At 37.1% G+C, this 18,781-nt stretch overlaps 1 protein-coding gene across 1 annotated transcript in view; it reads right to left on the minus strand.

Moving 5' to 3' along the window:
- Positions 1 to 18,781, minus strand: part of MSH3 (mutS homolog 3) — a 112,913-nt gene that overhangs the window by 27,352 nt on the left and 66,780 nt on the right. Inside the window, exons 14-19 of the mRNA XM_009697857.1 lie at positions 15,754 to 15,941; positions 12,063 to 12,231; positions 8,600 to 8,664; positions 7,170 to 7,286; positions 5,194 to 5,301; positions 1,513 to 1,627 (exon numbers count right to left, since the gene is read on the minus strand). Of these exons, the coding sequence (XP_009696159.1) occupies positions 1,513 to 1,627; positions 5,194 to 5,301; positions 7,170 to 7,286; positions 8,600 to 8,664; positions 12,063 to 12,231; positions 15,754 to 15,941 (762 nt within the window). The remainder of the gene's footprint in view (positions 1 to 1,512; positions 1,628 to 5,193; positions 5,302 to 7,169; positions 7,287 to 8,599; positions 8,665 to 12,062; positions 12,232 to 15,753; positions 15,942 to 18,781) is intronic.

Here is an 18,781-nt window from a genome sequence, read left to right on the forward strand (position 1 = left end):
CACATCGATTTAAAACTAGAGGCATTTTAATAAACTAGGTTCTCACCCACCTGTCTCAAGAAAGACAGAACTCAAATGAACAGGAGAGACAAGAGTGATTCTACCATGATCACTTGATTTTGTAATACTCAGTATTTAGAAAGCCAACATAAGAATAGGACTAACAAGGAAAAGTTCATGATGACTACTGAACAAGATGCTGAATTTTTTGTAAATGCCATCTGTTGCTTGTTTGGAGTTGATAAATAATTTTGAAAACATTCCCTGAAGTATTGCACAATATCTGTATCATTGTTCAGTATAGAACAGCATTCCTGAGAAACACATACAAATTTGAATGGTGTTTATCACAGCAATGCTCCACACTGACATCTCTTTGATACCTTTTCTATATTTAGTGTATGAAAAGGCAGTTACGTATTCAGAGTCAAGTTGCAAGCATATCTTTTATATTCATTAAGTATTTCAAAAAAGATATAGACAGGTAAATATTTAATAATAAATGTTAAAAGGACATGTAATTTAAGAGACAGATCTTAGTTTTTCAGGAAATAAAGACGGAAACAAATTAAAACATGCTTACCAGAAACCAGTATGTGAAATAAAATACAGCAATGTTTCCTACCTATGGCAATTGCATATTTATAGCAATTTTAGGTAATTTAGGTCATCCAATTTAGCTAACATTGCATGGAAAACATTAAGAAGTAGCCAGCCCACTTTCTTTGACCCATTGACAACAATATCAAGCAAGTAATAGTCTTACTACTTCTCAGCATCATTCTCTACTGCAGAAAAAAAACAGCCAGAGGGAGATTTATGGGTAACGTATAGCCTGCAAGCTACACCAGGGAATGGGGGGGGAAAGACACAGGTGAAATCTTATTGTATGTTAATATGAAAGGCTTCTTATAACCAATGTGCAGTCTACAGTGTGTATTTGATACTACGTAGTGAAGACTCAGAACTCCAAGGGTGCTTTGTGAGATTAAGAAAGGCTGCATGAAAATTAATACTTCCAGAAAGAAAGGAAAATGCATAATAGAAAAATACCTAAAAAAAAATCTGAGCTATCGCAGAATTATTTTTGAAAATGGAGCCCGTAATATGTTACCCAGAAACTTAAGTTGTTGTTATTTTGCATATTAAAAAACTCCGCAAATTTGAGATAAAAGTTATGCCAAACTGCAGACCCCTTCTGATGACGCTGTTAAAAAAACCCTGTAATTATTAATTTGTTTTTCAAATATAACCATTGAAAACTTTCATTTTCCTAATTTTCTTTTCTTTATGCCATTAAGAACAAACAAGGTTGTAAAGAGAGTGTCTGGCTGCAAGGTATTAGGAAAAGGATAAAATAGATGTTGTCATGTCTAGCAGTATCTCTCTGAAATGCAACTGAGAAGACAGTTGTATGATTAAATTATTTATTTTAACTTCCTGGCCAAGAAGCAAATCGCAAATTTGTTCCTTTGGATTGTTTTGAAGCTCAAACAGTATCTCAGTACTTACTGAAAGGTTGGTGGTATTTGGAACATACTGATCCTGTTCTCCCAGTAGTACATCAATCACAGGGTGCCTCCCATTCTTAATAATTATTTCTTGCCGATTATCTTGCACAGTTGGTCTGCAAAAAGGAAGAGACATTAATTTCAATGTTTATTGCAACTGATTATTTAGAACTACTGTAACTAAAGCCGGCGGGAGGGTCATCTATGATGCAGACTTTTGTGAAAAAATACAAATGACAAAACCAAATTATTGCTATCAAATATTTTTAAAGACTTCCTTGGTTTCATTCCATTATAAAAATATATTTGCAGATCAGATCAAGCAATTTCAGAGTATTTTCTTCATTTTTTTTCATTACCTAGGGAATGTTTTCAGTCATTTATGTGTATTCTAAAAAACTATTCAGAACTACAAAACGAACAAGCAACAGCAAAACCCCCAAACCGGAGGACAGTCTGCTTTCTTCCCACCAGTGCACCAACTTCTGCAAGTGCCACCTTTCGCAGATACATTTCAGAGTCTCAGAATGATCTTGCTGCTGAACTGGTCCAGTCTGTTACAGCACTAAGTCCTACCTGGAGCGTCAGGAGTAAAGAAAATTGTCCAAGTATGTATATTATCACTGATAACACATTAAACGATACAAATCAAAGACTACACTTTGACAGAGCTGTAACTCTCCTATAAACACTACAAGCTCTCATAATCTGACAGCAGCTCCCAAACAGGTATAAAAGCCATCAACCAATAACTGTCTATAGAAAGAGCTTACTATCTAAGTTGAAACACTGAAATGACAGTACCTTTTTTAGAAATTAATATGCAAACCAGATCAATACTACTTACTTTTTTCTGTCATCTCCAAACCATGTAAAAAGAAGTTTTGTCTCAAATGCTCCCACCTTAGCTATAAATTTATCTACATGTCTACTAATATAGCATGTATAACTCTACGTTACATATCTCTATGTCTGAAAAGCTCCACCTCCAAGAGCTGCATGTTCTTCACAGAACAAAAAATGCAAAAGAAGCATGTTCCACTGAATTATGACTATGATTTCTTTTTGTTCTCTGTAATCTAGGTTTACTTTTTCATTGTACACTGAAGTGGAGCATTCAATGGAGAGATAAATGTGGTTTCATGTCTTGGCAACATTTTCCTACACTAGAAGTATAATCACTCTGAAGTAAGAGCAGTAACTTAGTAAAATGGCAGCAGCTGAGAAAAAAAAGAGTACTGGAATAAAGCCACAGAATTTTTTGACTGGAAATAAACTAACATGTCGGGTGGACTTTAGAAGGAAGACAAGATGTGAAGAGTGTGATTTTTCTTGGGTTGAAGAGTGATGATGCAACTTGAAAGGAAAATGGAGATAAAATAAATGGTGTATTAGGAACACAAAGCATTGGGAAAGAGGCGCAAGCTGCTAACAATATGGGGTTTTGTAGCATAAAGATATTTCCAGCAGTTGTATAGCTGAGATGAAACCGACACAGGGTCTTAGGCCTTGGGGACAAAGAAAGGAAATTTCACCCTCCACTTGCTGGATGGGTAAGTTGTTTGGAGCTGTAATGTGATGGTCTGAAAAGGGAGGAGCACATATCTAGAAGCACTTCCTCTTGTACCTCTCCACATTGCATTCAAGACAGGGAGATGACAGCTAAATGATCCATTTGCCATTTTATAATTCTGCCCTTGTCTTTGGAAATAATTCCCTTTTCTTAACTGCTCAAGCCTTCTTCCATGTGACCGTGAGACAGGATGTGGTTTCAGGATGCCGTGAGCCTTGCTGACTGCCTGTTCTGGTTTCAGACAACCAGGCCTGCAGAAATAGGGCCTCAGCCACAGTAATTCAAAAGGTCTTCCCTGCTCTGTGTTCCCACAGTCAGACAACCATGTGTCATGCAGTATGAGAGAAAGCAAAAAAAAAAAAAAAAAGTAAACTGGTAAATTGCTCTGGAATGCATAACATGTTCTTTAGTCATATACTACCTTTTCAACAGCATTCCTTAAAGTTAAACAAATTCACAGCCTGCAGAGTGGATACTCAAACACCACCTCTGGACTACCTACACCATCATCTTTAGGTATCTAACTTTGCTCGTGAGAGCCCTGATGTTGTACATTGTCCATCTAAAGGATGAGTTTCCCAACACAGTGGTCCTGTGACATTTTGAAACTGTAAGAGCTGCTTACCTCTCTCCAACAACTGTGTGCAGCACCTGTGCTCCTGACTTCATGACTCATTTACATGCCTCAAGTAGGGTGATACGAAACAATCCTCACTTAATCAAAAAGCATTCCTTTGAAATACTTGAATTAGTTAATATGAAAGTCCCATCTTTCCTTCAGTAGCCCTCCAAAACTAACTATTGACACCTTTCCTGCAGCTTAAGTTTCACTGAGAAGTCTCTTTCCTGCTAGTTTATAAGCTCTAAGCCACTCTTTAAAATTCAGTGAATTATTTAAACTCTGCACAGTGGTTTAACCAAATTTCAGTTTGTTTTCTCATCTGAGTATACAGAAATAAGTGAGCAATTACTTTCAAAGAGATTTTGATAGAGGCACACATGATCCCAAGAGTCCAGAAGCAAACCATACTATCTTTAATGCTATATAAAAGCAGAAGCATATGTAAGCTGATTTCCCTTCATCCACATACATTTAATACATGATTTGCTCTGTTTCCACAGGTCTCAAATGTTACTAATTCATGTAGTTATTCCTAAGCAATTGTCCGAGCACTGGCAGCACAGCCCCACAATGAGAACATTTAAAAAGTTACACACAGCACTTTTCAAAAGAGAGTATGTGGGCTGTCTGGCAGAGGGAATGGCTGAGGACTGTAAACCAACAGCTGTTGCAGCGTGTCTACAGTAAACCTCAGAAACAGCAAGCGCTGGCCTCTAGGACAGCACTCAACAAGTTGAAGCAGTGGCTCAGTGACTGTCCAGTGCCTCTGGGGACAAAGACTTCATAGTATGGAAGAAAGAGCCATAGTAAGACTGATTGTCTCTGTGTGGGTGCAAGAGATATCGGCTCATGACAGGGAGGAAGACCCGAGTTGCAGGGTGTACAGGTTCAGGAGCCAGCTCTGGACAAACCTCTAGCGAAGCAGGACTTCAGGGTTCATGTCTCCCCAGCATTGCGAGCAGAGAAGACAGCCTCTGCACCACCAGAGTCCCCAGGCTGCAGTGCCTGGTGTGCATGTGTGGGTCTTGGGCAGAGGGAGGTGCACAGCTCATCAGATCTAACACACGATCCTAGGTGAGGCATCGTCACTGCTCTGGAAGCTGGCACTAATATTGACCTATTATTTACCTGAAATACATCTTTGAAACATACCTCATACACCTTAGAATCTTTGCTGAGAAATAAAAAAGGAGAAAAAAATTTCCATGTGAAGTCTAACATATATTTATATGTATGTGAGATATTACCTACTACATTCAGGTCAAACAATAGACAGACAAACAAAAGATGCCAAATTTGAACTGCAATGTTTACAGATTTGTACTAAGCCCAGAAGTGTTGCTCTACAAAACCAGATTAAGTTGAAACTACTGCAAACAATTTTAATAATGCATTTTATCATAGTACACAATTTAAAATCAAATTTACTTTAAACACTCTCTTGTAATTCCCTGTAAAATCCTAAATAAAAATTAAAAATTGATTACCTGCAGTAGTCTCCTTGTTTAGCCACCTGGGCCAATGAGAACAGACAGTCGACAGTTGCTAGGTGACCAATTGCTTTAGACAGAGGGTGATAATGTTCACTAAAATGGCTATATCAAAACAGGGAAAAATAATAAGAGTAAGAAAAGAGAAAAAATAATTTCATAGAGATACAAACATACTGTCAAAATATGCCCCATGCACGCTTCTCACAGGGCTGCTACAGTCTTTAGATCACTCTGAATTCAGATCTCCCAGCAGTGTATTAAGTTACAATATGGGGACACATTCTTAAACAAGATGGACTTCATCCTCCCATTGTAACAGTGAATTACTTTTAAGCACAAAAAAGCAGGCAAAATGAAATTCATTAGATAGCATATAAAAGTCTGCAGTTGATCCCTGCTGCCTAAATGAGGTCTATAAAAATTCCACTATTTATCACAGTGGCAACTGAATCCCAACTGCCAATTCACTCCAACCGTAAGTTACAGAGAAAAAAAAACAAACTAAGAGTGCCTGAACATAGGAGTTATCTACAATTTCAACAAAGTATGGTATCTACAACAGAAAATTCAATAATTCATTTTCCATTTATGGTATTGCTTCCCCCAGTACAATAATGACATTACCGGGAGAACAGTTTTCAGTCGAGTTCATTCTCTTAGTCCTGAAGAATTTATTTTTTGACTTTCCCATTCTCAAAAATACAACACGGAATATAAAATCAGTAGGGGAGTACAATTTAATAAATAAATAAATAAATGGAGGGGTGGGCAAGAAGAGCACTTTCATACACATCGGTCTTTCCTTGTTGTATGCTATCATACAACACTATTGAAAAGAGCAAACTGAACACAAAAAGCAGCAGAGCTAGGTGAAGAAAGGTTAAAATTGGTCTACTCAAACTTGCATGGCTAATATAGTGACAACAAATTATTTAACAGAACTATTCTTATAGTATTGCAAAGGGAACACATCTGGAGCAGAGTGAATTAGAATGTTTTTCTAGTCTCTACCAAATTTACAGAATTGCTGGATTCCTACAAGGAGGCAAACCTTGACATCAGTTATGTTCTGTGAGACAACTTCAGAAGGAACTTGTTAAGTTTTTGCAGTGGGGAAAAAAGCACAAGTGAAAGTGAGCCAACTATCATTGCATGACATGAAGGACAATTTCAGTGGGTCTGTAATTCATGGAAGTAAAAAAAATAATTGATCACCAGACATCTGAAAAAGTAAAGGTATTCAGAAGTTTGAGAAATATTTTTTAAACTCCCATTTTAAAGATCTTTTGCCTAAATAGTCAAATAACTCTATTCAAAACTGTGACCTGAGACAAACAGATCTTCTGTGACAGTTGTGAGGGACAACAGCACTCCCATTACTTTCTAGCAAACAGACTCACAGTCAGTCCCAGGGTTAGCACACAAAATATAGGGCTATGGAGAATGACACTCTCTCAAGCAGCTGCCCAAACACCCTGAACAGTCCTAACTCAAAAACTGTAAGTAACACTGCAATTGTACTTGATTATTTTTATTTTTTTTTTAGTAATGGCACACTTAACAGTGAAGCCATACTCTATTTCAATTAATATTAAAAGTGAATTTCGTTAGCTTCTATAATAAATTCTTTTCTTGTTTCACTTACATTGTACTTCAATAATGAAACCACTAGATTCAGTTTCAGTCATTCACAATCAGTCATACTTTCAGGTTCTTAATGCTGATATTAGTTTTCAAATTCTAAGAGTCACTTTATGTATTTAATAGTGTATTTTCACCAGAATTTTAAAACCTAAAGATATCACTGCTGGTCTCAGGACTCAGTCTGCACAAGTCTTGTCCTCAAATGCTTTAAATTGAAGAACATAACTGAATATTTTTTTTTTAGATAAGCATCTTTCTTTTTCTGTTCTTACAGCAAAAATAAAATAAAATAAAATACAATTATAAAAACTGTTTCATAAACTCACTTTAAAAAATTTAGCCATTCAGCACTGCAGTCAAGGACTAGCTGCTCCCGGAGCTGATTCAGATGTCTGTAATTTTCTATAATAAAAGGAGAGTGGAAACGGCTGACAGCTTTTGTGCTGGAAGAGAGAGAAAAGCCAAATAGGAAATCAAGGTTACTAAGCAATCAGTTACACCATCTACATGCAAAATTGGACTAGTTGTCTTACTCTGTGAGCCTCGAAAACGGATGTTAAAAAAAATGGTGGTACCAAACTCTATTGATTCCAATGATCTTTACTGTGAATAAAGTTATTGGTTACTGCACCACTGTCCATTTGAAATGTTTTTCACAATGTAGCATATATCACTGAATTTTACATATTTCACAAAATTCTGTTCAGCAACATGCTGCACAAATGGATTACTTTTCTGAAACTGATTGCATATACAATGAATTCCAGGAAAAAGTTTCACTTTAAAGAGGAAAACTTCATGATAAGCCTGAAATAAACTTAGTAAATACAGACTTTCTTGTTAGTTTCTATTTGGGGCACTTGCTATTTATGTATTTTCATTAAGGACTCACTTTGGCATTCCCAGGCATTCTTTTACAAAATCCAGATTAGCTGTAATTTGTTCTTCATCATCTTAACTCTGTCTAATCTGTGCACTTTTAATACTGAATCCTTGCATAAGTGAATAGAACATCTCTTTAGAGTTCACCTTGATTATGCTTATTTCTGGTGCGCGATGTCTGTGCTCACACATTATACACTGGGCCTTGCAGAGAATTCAGCATTTACATGGACTCTGCACATTATAACATTAAGGTATTCAATCTGTTTAAATAATAAAACAAATGACTGAAAAGAAAAAAGCCAACTACATAATTGAGTCCATCTCTGTTTCACCCACTGGAAAAAGTATCAAAAAGTATCTAAAATCATGCTTACATAACATGAAGTCCCATAGCAAGCAAAGCTTGTCTTTACGAATAAAATGACGTTTTAAATATACTGAGTTTATTGAGATGCACAAACAGATATTTGCACAGATACCTTTACCTTTTGAGTAAAATAAGAACAATCAAAATTTCATGAAAGATTTGCATGTACAAACTACAGGCACAACTGAGTCAAGACCGTAGTTCTGACACCAGTACATGCACTTTGAAAGATTAAGCAAGTAATAAAGTGCATAAGGATCTACCAGGTAAATCCAAACATTTTCAGTCCTCCATTTTTTCAGTTTGTTTTTTTTTGCTTTTAAGCAAAACTTATTATGGCAATAAATTAACATAACATTTTGGTTCATTGGTTTTCAGTTTTTAAAAAAACCACACAAACACATGGAGCAATGAGAATGCGTATGTAATTAGTTGTAATACCAAAATACCACTTATTTTTCTTATATATTAAAGTAGAACAAACGTCAAAGACATTTTACATACCTACTAACCATAACCCAGTCAGATGGCACAGATGATTTATGGGAATTCTTGATTTCAATCATAAACTAAAATAAACAGAAATGTAATATTATACATCATGGGAAGTTAGGAAGACTATGGAACCATAATCATCATATATCAAGAAATCTGCATGCATCAGAGAAAAACTGTATTAAGCCTGAAAAGACTGAGCAGACCAGAAGCTAATGTTGTTCTTCTCCCAGAAGCAAGGGTTATGACATACATATTTTTAGCCAAAAGAGCAACTCCTATCCTGAGCTGTTCTTGTGCTTTACCATGTTGCTGCCCCATCTCTGCCCTTCCGTTCCTCTACCAACTATCACGTTCTCCTCGCCTACTTCTTATCAAGCCAAAACCAGACTAAAGCTAGTAAGTCTTGCTTATTTGACCCTGACCAAATGTTGTAGAGAATTCAGCATTTACATGGACTCTACGCTACATACCACCTGTATGGAGGCTACTCATCAGTGAGATGTGCCTTCCTGCCTAGGGATCAGTGATTCATACTGAGCCATACTTACCTACTACATTTCACAGACAAGCCCTCAAAATCTCAAATGCTAGCGCTGTAGCTACAGTACCTTGCTTCAAGTTTGGATCACCTCGGGGTCAGAAAGGGAAGTAACACGGGAAACCAGGAGTAATGGCAAGAGGCTGAGTGCAATGAAATTTACACAATGTGTTTACTGCACTATTTTATATGATTCATGTTGGTTATAACACAAGCCTGAGGCCCTCAACATCAAAGAACTGAGGCACTCTCAAATAAAAGAATTCAGCTGGAAAATGAATTTCTAGCAGAGATTAGATTAACCCAGAATCTGGCCACCTTTACAGAAAACCACGAGACTCTCATCTGACAAAGCTTTTCCATTACATTTAGTATGATTCAGATAAAAACTTCCACATCTCACCAGAATAGCGAGCAATTACTGGAGTACAAGACTCCAGCAAGGATGTAGTACAGTAGTTCTTAATTCACCTAAGACACTTTTAAAAGATTTGGTACTGTAGAAACCCTGAAATTGCATAACAGACATGAGAGAAAAAGACTGAAAATGGGTAGAAGCAGAGATCTGCAAAGATTTGAAAATGAGCCAACTGCTGCCACCACTAGTGCTGTTTCTGATTCACTGGTATTACAGTTTTTTCTGAAGTTCATTTCAAAACAATTAAATATGCTGCGTTTAGGAAAGGAAGCTAGAAAATAGCACCACATTTGTGTCTATGCTGATGCCTAATTGAACTCAAAACAGTCTAAATTAACACAGCCAGTTCAATCATCTAGTTTGTGTGGCCAGCGAGAAACAAGCAGAGAGGCTGCAATCTTCTTCAAAACAACAAAAGCATTTGCTTTTTCATCCTTTAATTCTTAGCCCTATTAGACAAATAATTGCAGTATTAAATAATCGGGACCAAAGCACTGCTACGAAATGCAAGAAGCAAATATTTGCCAAATGTAGCAGTTTCTCTCTAAATTCTGCCTGAAATGAATACCAATGCTATCACTATCCGGACAGCTTTCTGTCCTGTTTAGTGCACAGTACGAATTACATTAGAGGTCTGGAAACAAAAGATAAGATAGATATGGGTGTAACCTCATATTTTGGAAAACGTATGTGTCAGCTGGATCTTCATCAGAACTCTAAATAGAACTTAACAAATCTAAGTTAACAAACTGGGCTGACGCTGAAAATCTAATCATGTATTCATAATCATGGGTTTTGGGGCACACACGAAGTAGCAAATAGTTTGATTTTTTTACTGTTTTTTTTCTCCAAGAATGTGTGTTCCCTGACCAGATGTTCAGAGTAGGGAGATGCGTAAAAAAAAACGTTTCCAGGCAGCTCTCTCTCTCGCAGAACTAGCACAACATAAACCTGCTTCTGCCCAGGTCTGTTGTGAAGAAGCATTTGAATACTGCATCTATCAGACTGGTACAAGAACATAAGAATATTCCACACAGATCTGAAGAAGAGTGAGCTCAAATTAAAAAGACTCTTGTTATGCCTATGCTCTGCTCCTCCCATACAATTCCCTTTCCATTACTTCCGTTCCTTCAGTGTCTCTCCTTTCCTCGCTGACCATCTTCTCTAACCCGTCCTCTACTGCCTCTTTTGATGTCTCTGAAACACCCATACCAGGTGTAATTAAATAACAGCTATCCATAATCTCTGCAGCTCCTTTCATGAATATACCAAGACAGATCTCTTTGTCTGCAATAGTTTCTGAGCCGTCCCCTGCTACAAAGACCGCCTCTCTTAAACGCATGCATAGTGACTGGTAGTTTCTGAAACTCTCCTATCCAGTTCACGTCTGACTACTTCCTCACGTGTTCTCCTCTCTTTTATTAATTCTTCTCTTCTCCTTTCCTCCACACAGCTATCATAATCTACCTCTTAATCCAGCCTCTCTCAGAGAAACCTTTCAAATTCTGGCTCTTCCCTTTCTCACAGAATACTCAAATGCACTCTTTCACGTTTCCTCTTGGAGTTCAGCATCCATGCTGACAACCTACCCAACTCTTTAGCCACATGTTTCCTCTTCTCAGCTTCACCATTAAAAGAAATATCCACCCAAGGTCTTCATCCACTATCTCTAATTCATCCCTTCTCATATTCTGTCTCAGTTTCAGCATTGCCTGTCTGCTCCCTGTGGTGTCTCTTGGGTCTTTCTCAGCTTCCAAGGCCCTCAATGTGACAGAGGGCTGGTTGCAGCTCCTTCCCTCCCTGCCCTCACTCATTCATCTCTTTTACTCCCAATTCTCATTCAGTTTCCCAATTTTCTGTGGAGTTTTTCCCAGCCTTCCTCTCCCAGTTCCCAAAGGACAATGCTGAACAGCGCCACCTCACTGCTCCTTTCAGTTCCCCCTCAAATTTGGCAGGATCTGTCATATCTTTTTTTTTTTTTTGCACTGAACTCCTCAGCTCACTGGAACATGGCCTGCCCACATGGCACAGCATCTAGCAAACAAAAGCTCCAGTCCATAACCACCATTTCTAAGAATTAAAACAACATTTATCATTCTTTAATACTGTTCCTCTTCTCTCCCATCTTTCAAATTACAGTCTTAATCAGTACTTACAAATCATTTTACGATTCTTCAAATTAACCTAATGCTGTGCTTCCTGGTTCTTTGAGAATATTTCAGCACTTAATAGCCACATAATTAACTTCAGAAGTATGCAAGCATTTTTACATATGCAGAAAAGCAAAGCCTTACTGAACCAAATTCAACTGCACTAATGTGTTTTTATTATTTAAATCACTAAAGTAATTGACTTAAAAAAAAGTGACACTGTCACAAAATTGCTCTTTAAAGTTGTACAAAAGTTTATAGACAAATGACATACTAAATGTAAAGAGTTCTAGTGAAGCCTAACTTTTAAGCTATTTTCTAGACAAGCAAGGGTACAGTCATACATAATAGATACCATATTACCTCTTGACCAGAAACTGTAACATACTCTGCAGAAGGATTCTTAATCTGTTTACGAATGTCCAGCAGATGTAATTGGATTTTAGAAAGCACATCCATGATCTCCTCCTTTTTCTTTCTGATGACAGGGAAGTCTGTAAGGTCCTTGAACAATTGGGTTTTATCTCCAGTCCTATCCATAAGAAGCATAAGATAAAATAACGGTAAAACCGAAGATGTGTTCCCTGATTCTCTGGCTGTGTCCATATTTTTATTTGTTATTCTCATTTGTTTTAACACTAACTTTATTCCCCTCTAAATACAGCTTTACTGTTACTTGGTCATAGTATAGCACATTTACCAAAAGCTGCCACAGACACTACCTAAATAGAAAGGCATTTTGTATAGGAACTCTTCATAAGCTACACCAAAGATACTCCCCCTCCCCAACCAAAGTATTCGAACCAAATATATTCCTGTTTTTTCTACTCTATCACACTATGTTTGTTTCTCTATACCAAACCCTGCTGACTCAGGTTTTTTGTCATCTCTGAATGTGCATCCTGCAGCTTTCTGTTTGTTCTCCCTCGGTCAAGCCGAGCAAGAAAAGGACGCACAAGAAAGATCATTCCCTTTTATCTCAACCCATAATTCTGGAACACAATTGCTGCCCCAACCTGGAGCATCCCAAGTGCCAACATCATCTTTATCATGATTAAATGTGAAGCTTTAGATAATTTCTGTAATATCATGAACAGAGATTTTTGACATATTTAGAATCTGGCCAGATTTGGGCAGATTGTCATGAGTATTGCAAAGAAAAAACCCTCCCACAAGGCCTTCTTCAAAGCAGAATGACATCAGGAGTTTCTCACAGCAGCTTCCTTCTCTTCCCAAGAAAAGATTAACCAAAGCATTTTTTAATACATGCAAAACAATGCTCTTTTCTAGTCTCAATATCAGAAAATGATAGAACTGTTTTGGCTGCACCATCTCAGCTCAGGATTGAAACCTGAAACAGACAATGCTATTCAAATGTTTAAAATTGGGAAGCTGAACAAGCTATTAAAAATATCATTGTCATCAAAAATAACAAAAACTTAACTTATCCTATCAGCTGGAGTAGTGCAATCAGCCCTAAGTTAATTGGGATATACATTTGTACTTCACAGCAAATACAGAACTTTACCAGTTAATTACATAATTACCCTGAAATCTAGTATTTGGAGAGCAAGTAATTAGCAAACAAAGTAATAAAACACGGAAGTAACAAAAAGTCCAATATTCTACCTAATCTGATACCTCTTTGCCTGAGAATGAAACTACAACTGGAGTCAGTGACCAGACAGGTAACACAAAGCTGTGCTTTGATTTTGCATTACATGGATGTAGTTATTATATAAGTGAAAGTAAAGATGCCATTTTAAAATATAATCCTAATTTTTAGAAATGATTTTGTGCTAATTAGACCTGTTTCCATGGGAATGCAAGGAAAAAAAAGATTGCAAGTAGCCAGCAACTGACTGCGAAGACTGTCACTGCTATGTGATGTCTACCAAAAATGTAAAAGTTGACAGTTAAAAAAACTCCACAAAACCCAAAACATCAAACTCCCCCTAAAAAACGCTGGAGCAGGGGGATGCTTTTGAAAATGACTACAGGATTTTATCTACACCACATAATAAAATTAACACATGATGCCGTATCCATATGTGTGCGCAAGTGTGCGTATGTGCATGTATGTACGTGTATGAGTAGTCACCATGACTTCGAGGAAAAAAAGGTTTTTGAGCACGAATAATATTGCCACATAAGTTTGAGATATATGAAGGCCGAAAGGTAACATATTTTAGTCATCTTGAATAAATGCACATAAAATATATGCATTCTGCAGATCAAAGATGGTATCTTTTACTTACACTATTGTATCTTATTTTTGTACACTATTCTAGCCAGCAGCAATACAGTCACAGGAAAAAACCCACATTTTAAACCTACCTACAGTAAATCTGGTATTATTAAGATACAGTCTGCTTTGTCATAACCTGTCACAACTGTAACTGGATACCATGCATCAGCAGAAATCTCATAATCCCACCTGTCCAATGGGCATAGCAAATACTTCTACCCATCTCAACTTCCAAATTTATATACCTTGCATCTGGCTCTAATTCAGAAGCAAATAAAGTAAGTTCTAGGCTTTAATTCTTAAATGTCTTTAATTTTAAATCTCAGCTGGAGAGAGATAAACAAGATTTTATAAATAAATTGGATGTTTATTTTTGTCTGTTCTGAAAATAAAAAATCAAGACTATGCTGTCCCAATATAACTATACATTAAACTATATAGAATATCTTTCATCAAAGAATCTCTAGGCATATCACAGCCAATTATCTTTCATAATACTACACATGAGGAAATGGACAAAGTTAAATGAAACTCGCTCATAGCAGGGAAGTTTAGGATGATCTGGATATAAAGCTGGATGATACTCATTTTACATTCAGAATATCCTCTCAACATGTTGTGTCAAAAAAAACCCCTACACTGAAAGGAGGCCAAAAACCTGCGAAGTCAAGTGCTGAGAAAGGTTGGCTGTGCAAGCTAGACCTACTGCCTGTGTGCCTAGCACCATGAGAGAATCTTTTTAAGAAGATTTTATACTGCATTTTTTCTGAAAGACAGTGACTTTTACTGGCCATGAGGTATTCCTCCTAAATCCTGTCCCCTGAGAGGTTTTCACACATCCCTCCCTTACAGAACTCATGTTCTTGCTTTACTATTCTGCATATTAACACTCCTGCTTTCTTCTTCCTGTGGTTAAAACTAAGATCTAGGTGGTAACAATGGAGGCAGCAGTTCTTCAGAAGAAACAGTAAATTATTTAAAGACACTCCGCCTTATAATGCATATTCATTCCAATTTAGCATCTTCTTCCTTTGTCTGCCACCTTTTTTCTTGGACCAATGAAGCACAGAATTAAGATAAAAAAGGGCAGACAGCCTCCATACTTTCAGCTCACCTCTCCAAAACTGCAGGAAGGCAATTCCAGGGAAAAGTTTGATCACACCCAGAGCCTGAGGTAGGTGCTTGTTTAGTCATTCTCTAGAGGAAGTCCACAAACAGGGCTCTAACCCCAGAAATGCTCTGAGGGGTTAAAATCACGCAGGCTACATGGACTCCTCAGAGCTATTAAACTTCATGTTCTCTGTCATTAGTGAGCATGTAAAGAGATTTTTAAAAAAGATGGACAGGGGGCACTCAAAGCTTTGATGACTTTTCACAAAAATAGTAAAAAGGGTATTTCTAGCAGTAAAGCAGCCACTCTGCTGAACGTCAACTCTATCTTCAAAAGGAATAGCTTCTCTATTTAAAAAAAAAATTCAAAATTTGTTAAACAAATTAACAAGAGCAAAACATATTTTGCTCTAAATTCGTTCCCAAAACAGCTGAAAAACTTTCAAAAAATTATTCAGCCTGAGGCAGACAGCCACTAGGCAAAATACTTGGTCGCCTAGTTTAACTTTAAAAAAAGAATATAAGCTGTAGAAAGCAACCTCTGCTTTAACTATAAGCAACCTGTATACACATAAATATAAAATCAAAAATATGAAACTAAGGTGTATTAAAACAAGATGCATAATTCGCATAACTGAATACATTTACTCAGAAAGCCTATGAGATACAGAAGATTCATCCATTTTCTCTACTTACTTGGCTGCTTCTTCATTAAGGATCTTTAAATAATGTTTTACTGGGGAGAGAAGTTCTGGGATTTCCAACAGTGCATTTTGTAATAAAGGAGTTTTGACATGAGAATGTATGACTGGAACAAGAGCTTGAATTTCCAAGTCCAGACGAGACAGAGTGCTGACTATTAAGAAGAACTCTTGTGTTGAGCACTGAGAAGGGAAGCAATGTCTAAATCATTACAATGTATTATATTTTCATTAAAACCTACAGGTTCTTTTTTCCTTTTTGAAAATGAGACAAAATGCAATTAAAATCTATGGACTGTAACACAGCTGCATAATCTTATCACATTCACAAGGTTAATAAAGCATACTAACAGTTTCAACCATTGTTAGGAATCAGTCAAGAGCTGACGTCCATTATTCCTGAAAATGTTTAACACATATGCTGCCAAGAAGTAGCAGGAAAATGGCCCAATAACGTGCAAACCACAAAAAAGCAGGCTGAGTAATTTTGTAAGTGTCACAACTTGTCTATAAGGGCTTGTGCACCTATACGCTGTTATCCGAATACCTAGGATGCTGTTTTGGCAAGAGAGGGTTTGGAAAGACAAGGACACACACAGACAGGGAGAGTCTTGGAAGAAGAACACAGAAACGAAATGAGAAAAAACCCCACAGAAAAAGAAAACCAGCAGTCACTGTTTAAAGTGCTCGTAGCTACTGCCAGCTTCAGCCTCTGGCTGGTTACTCCCAGGTCTATGTGATAAGGAGACTAAGAAGAACTAAGAACAACTAACCCGGTCTCCATCTTTCATCCTCACCAGAGTTCCATCTCTTTCAGGCAGTTAGCCAGGGTATCATTGAAAGGGAATCTCCCGGATTGGAGCCAATAGCACACAGCACTTTCAGAGTTTGCTTCACCATATCCATAGAGTAGGAGCATATTGGTTCCCGTAAAGCAGCTTCTCACCAAAAGAAGTGACTTGTAAAAGAGAAACTCCTCTCTTTTTTAACCAATATTACTTCTGATGTGGCTCAAATGTTTTGCTGTTAGATTCTAGATGCTCTTCAGCATCAGCACAGTTTGCTACCTTTAGATAATTTTCAAGAATTAGCAGCGGTCAGGGTCAGGATTTTGCAAGCAGTTAACAACTCCAACAAAACAATTCACTTGCTGCCACACTCCTAATCCCTCCCACTCACTTGTCACAATCAACTGTCAGTTACCTAAGGTACTCATGCCCCACCTACAAATTAGGTAATACTCATTCTGAAATGGTCTTTACAAAAGTAAGTCTGCATTTGTGCTACACCATATTTGCAAACCAAATGTAAACCTGGTCCTACGAGACACTTAATGCCTCCAAACCCTGCTGAATTCAGTGGCACTCCAGGACATTTCCATTTCAGAAGGTTTGAAAAAAGTTGTCCATAAATAATTATGCTGATATTTTTTCATCTTTTCCTGATCTGTAGAAACATTCCTTCTTTGGTCTTCTCCCATCAGTCAACCGACAACACTGAAAAAAACAGTTTACTTTCCTCACCTGAGGATGCAAGGAAGGGAGTAGGACATAATGAATGCTTCTACTATAGTATTTTTTGTACGTCACATCGTTCTGTTCCCATTTTTTCTCTCTTCTATGCACACAACATACAGTCTAAAATTTAATTTCTGGTCAGCATTTTGTAGTGATCAGTACAACACCGATTACAGAACATGCAGGCTTCAGTGAATCACTATTACATAGAACACGTCTACATTTTTGTTGTCATCTCTTCTCTTTCTATTTCTCCCCAGAAGTAATTTTTTTCTTTCTCTTTCCTTCCCACAGCCACATGCAAAAACTAAGACAATGCTGTCATCTATTACACTGTTGTTATTTCACCCAAGTAACTTCTGTACCCAAACACTGAAGCAAGTATTAAGAAAAATGCTGGGCTGGAAAGGAACATTTTACCTCCTCACATACATAAACCCTAAAATAAGTTTGCTCTGTAATGCCTACTAGCCCTTCAGAATATAAAGAGCATCTAAATGCAACCTTCTGAAAACCATAAAAAACTAAATTAAGGTACACTCCAGTTACAGCCTTAGTGTTTTTCTCATTAAATATATGTCACTACTGTGACCAGTGATGGAAGTGGCCTCCATGCTGTATAAACCCATAATAAAGATATATCTAAACCTGCAGCCTTGGCAATCCACTCTGGACACCGGAATTTGTAAGTGACTGACAACAATAAGGCTAGAAAGAAAATAATTTATAATGTTAATTGCTGTGTTCACCAATTCGGTCTATCATAAAGACAATACTAAACAAAAATCAGAGAAAAATAATTCCTGGCCATTTAAAATGCATTCAATCACATGAGGAAGTAAACGTAATTGAAGTTATCATACAGCCAGAATCTGTTACTCTCCAAGTAACCTGAAGCACGGCTGTGTGCTGAAGAACTGAACTTCTCATACCAAACAGGCAAGGTTGGTAGATACTTGACTAAAGGAATATGCAATTTAACCATGGCATTTCATGACATTCGGGAAGGCCAGAGAGATCACATTCTGAATGTTCCTGGAAAACAAGAGTTCATCTTTGTTCATCTGAGGCCCTTATATTCCAAGAAACTATGTGCTTACCATTTCCTTTCAGAAACTAATCCATAAAGTAGTAAGTATCATCCATGTAAAAGTTTTATCAGATAGCCTAAATTTCCCTTCCATTAAATTAATTCTAATAGCTCTTGTTTTACTCTTTTGTATTACACTAACTCAACTCCTTCTTTGCTGTTAACACCCTTCAAATATCTCTAAACTCTCTGTTCTCTTTTAATCATCAACTTAACCAAACTATAATCTTTTAGTCTTTCTTCATAAACAATCCATTATTGAACCTCATGAAAACTTCTGTTCTCCCCTGCACTTGCTGCAATTTATCAACATCTTTCTGATAATCTGGAACTTACTTACTCTATCTTGTAAAAGCTCTGACAACAAAATAAAACGAAATAATAAAGCAGTAAATCTGTCAATGGCATTTAAAGTT

The sequence above is a fragment of the Cariama cristata genome, unplaced genomic scaffold (assembly GCF_000690535.1).
Source record: "Cariama cristata isolate BGI_N322 unplaced genomic scaffold, ASM69053v1 scaffold16793, whole genome shotgun sequence".
NCBI lineage: Eukaryota > Metazoa > Chordata > Aves > Cariamiformes > Cariamidae > Cariama > Cariama cristata.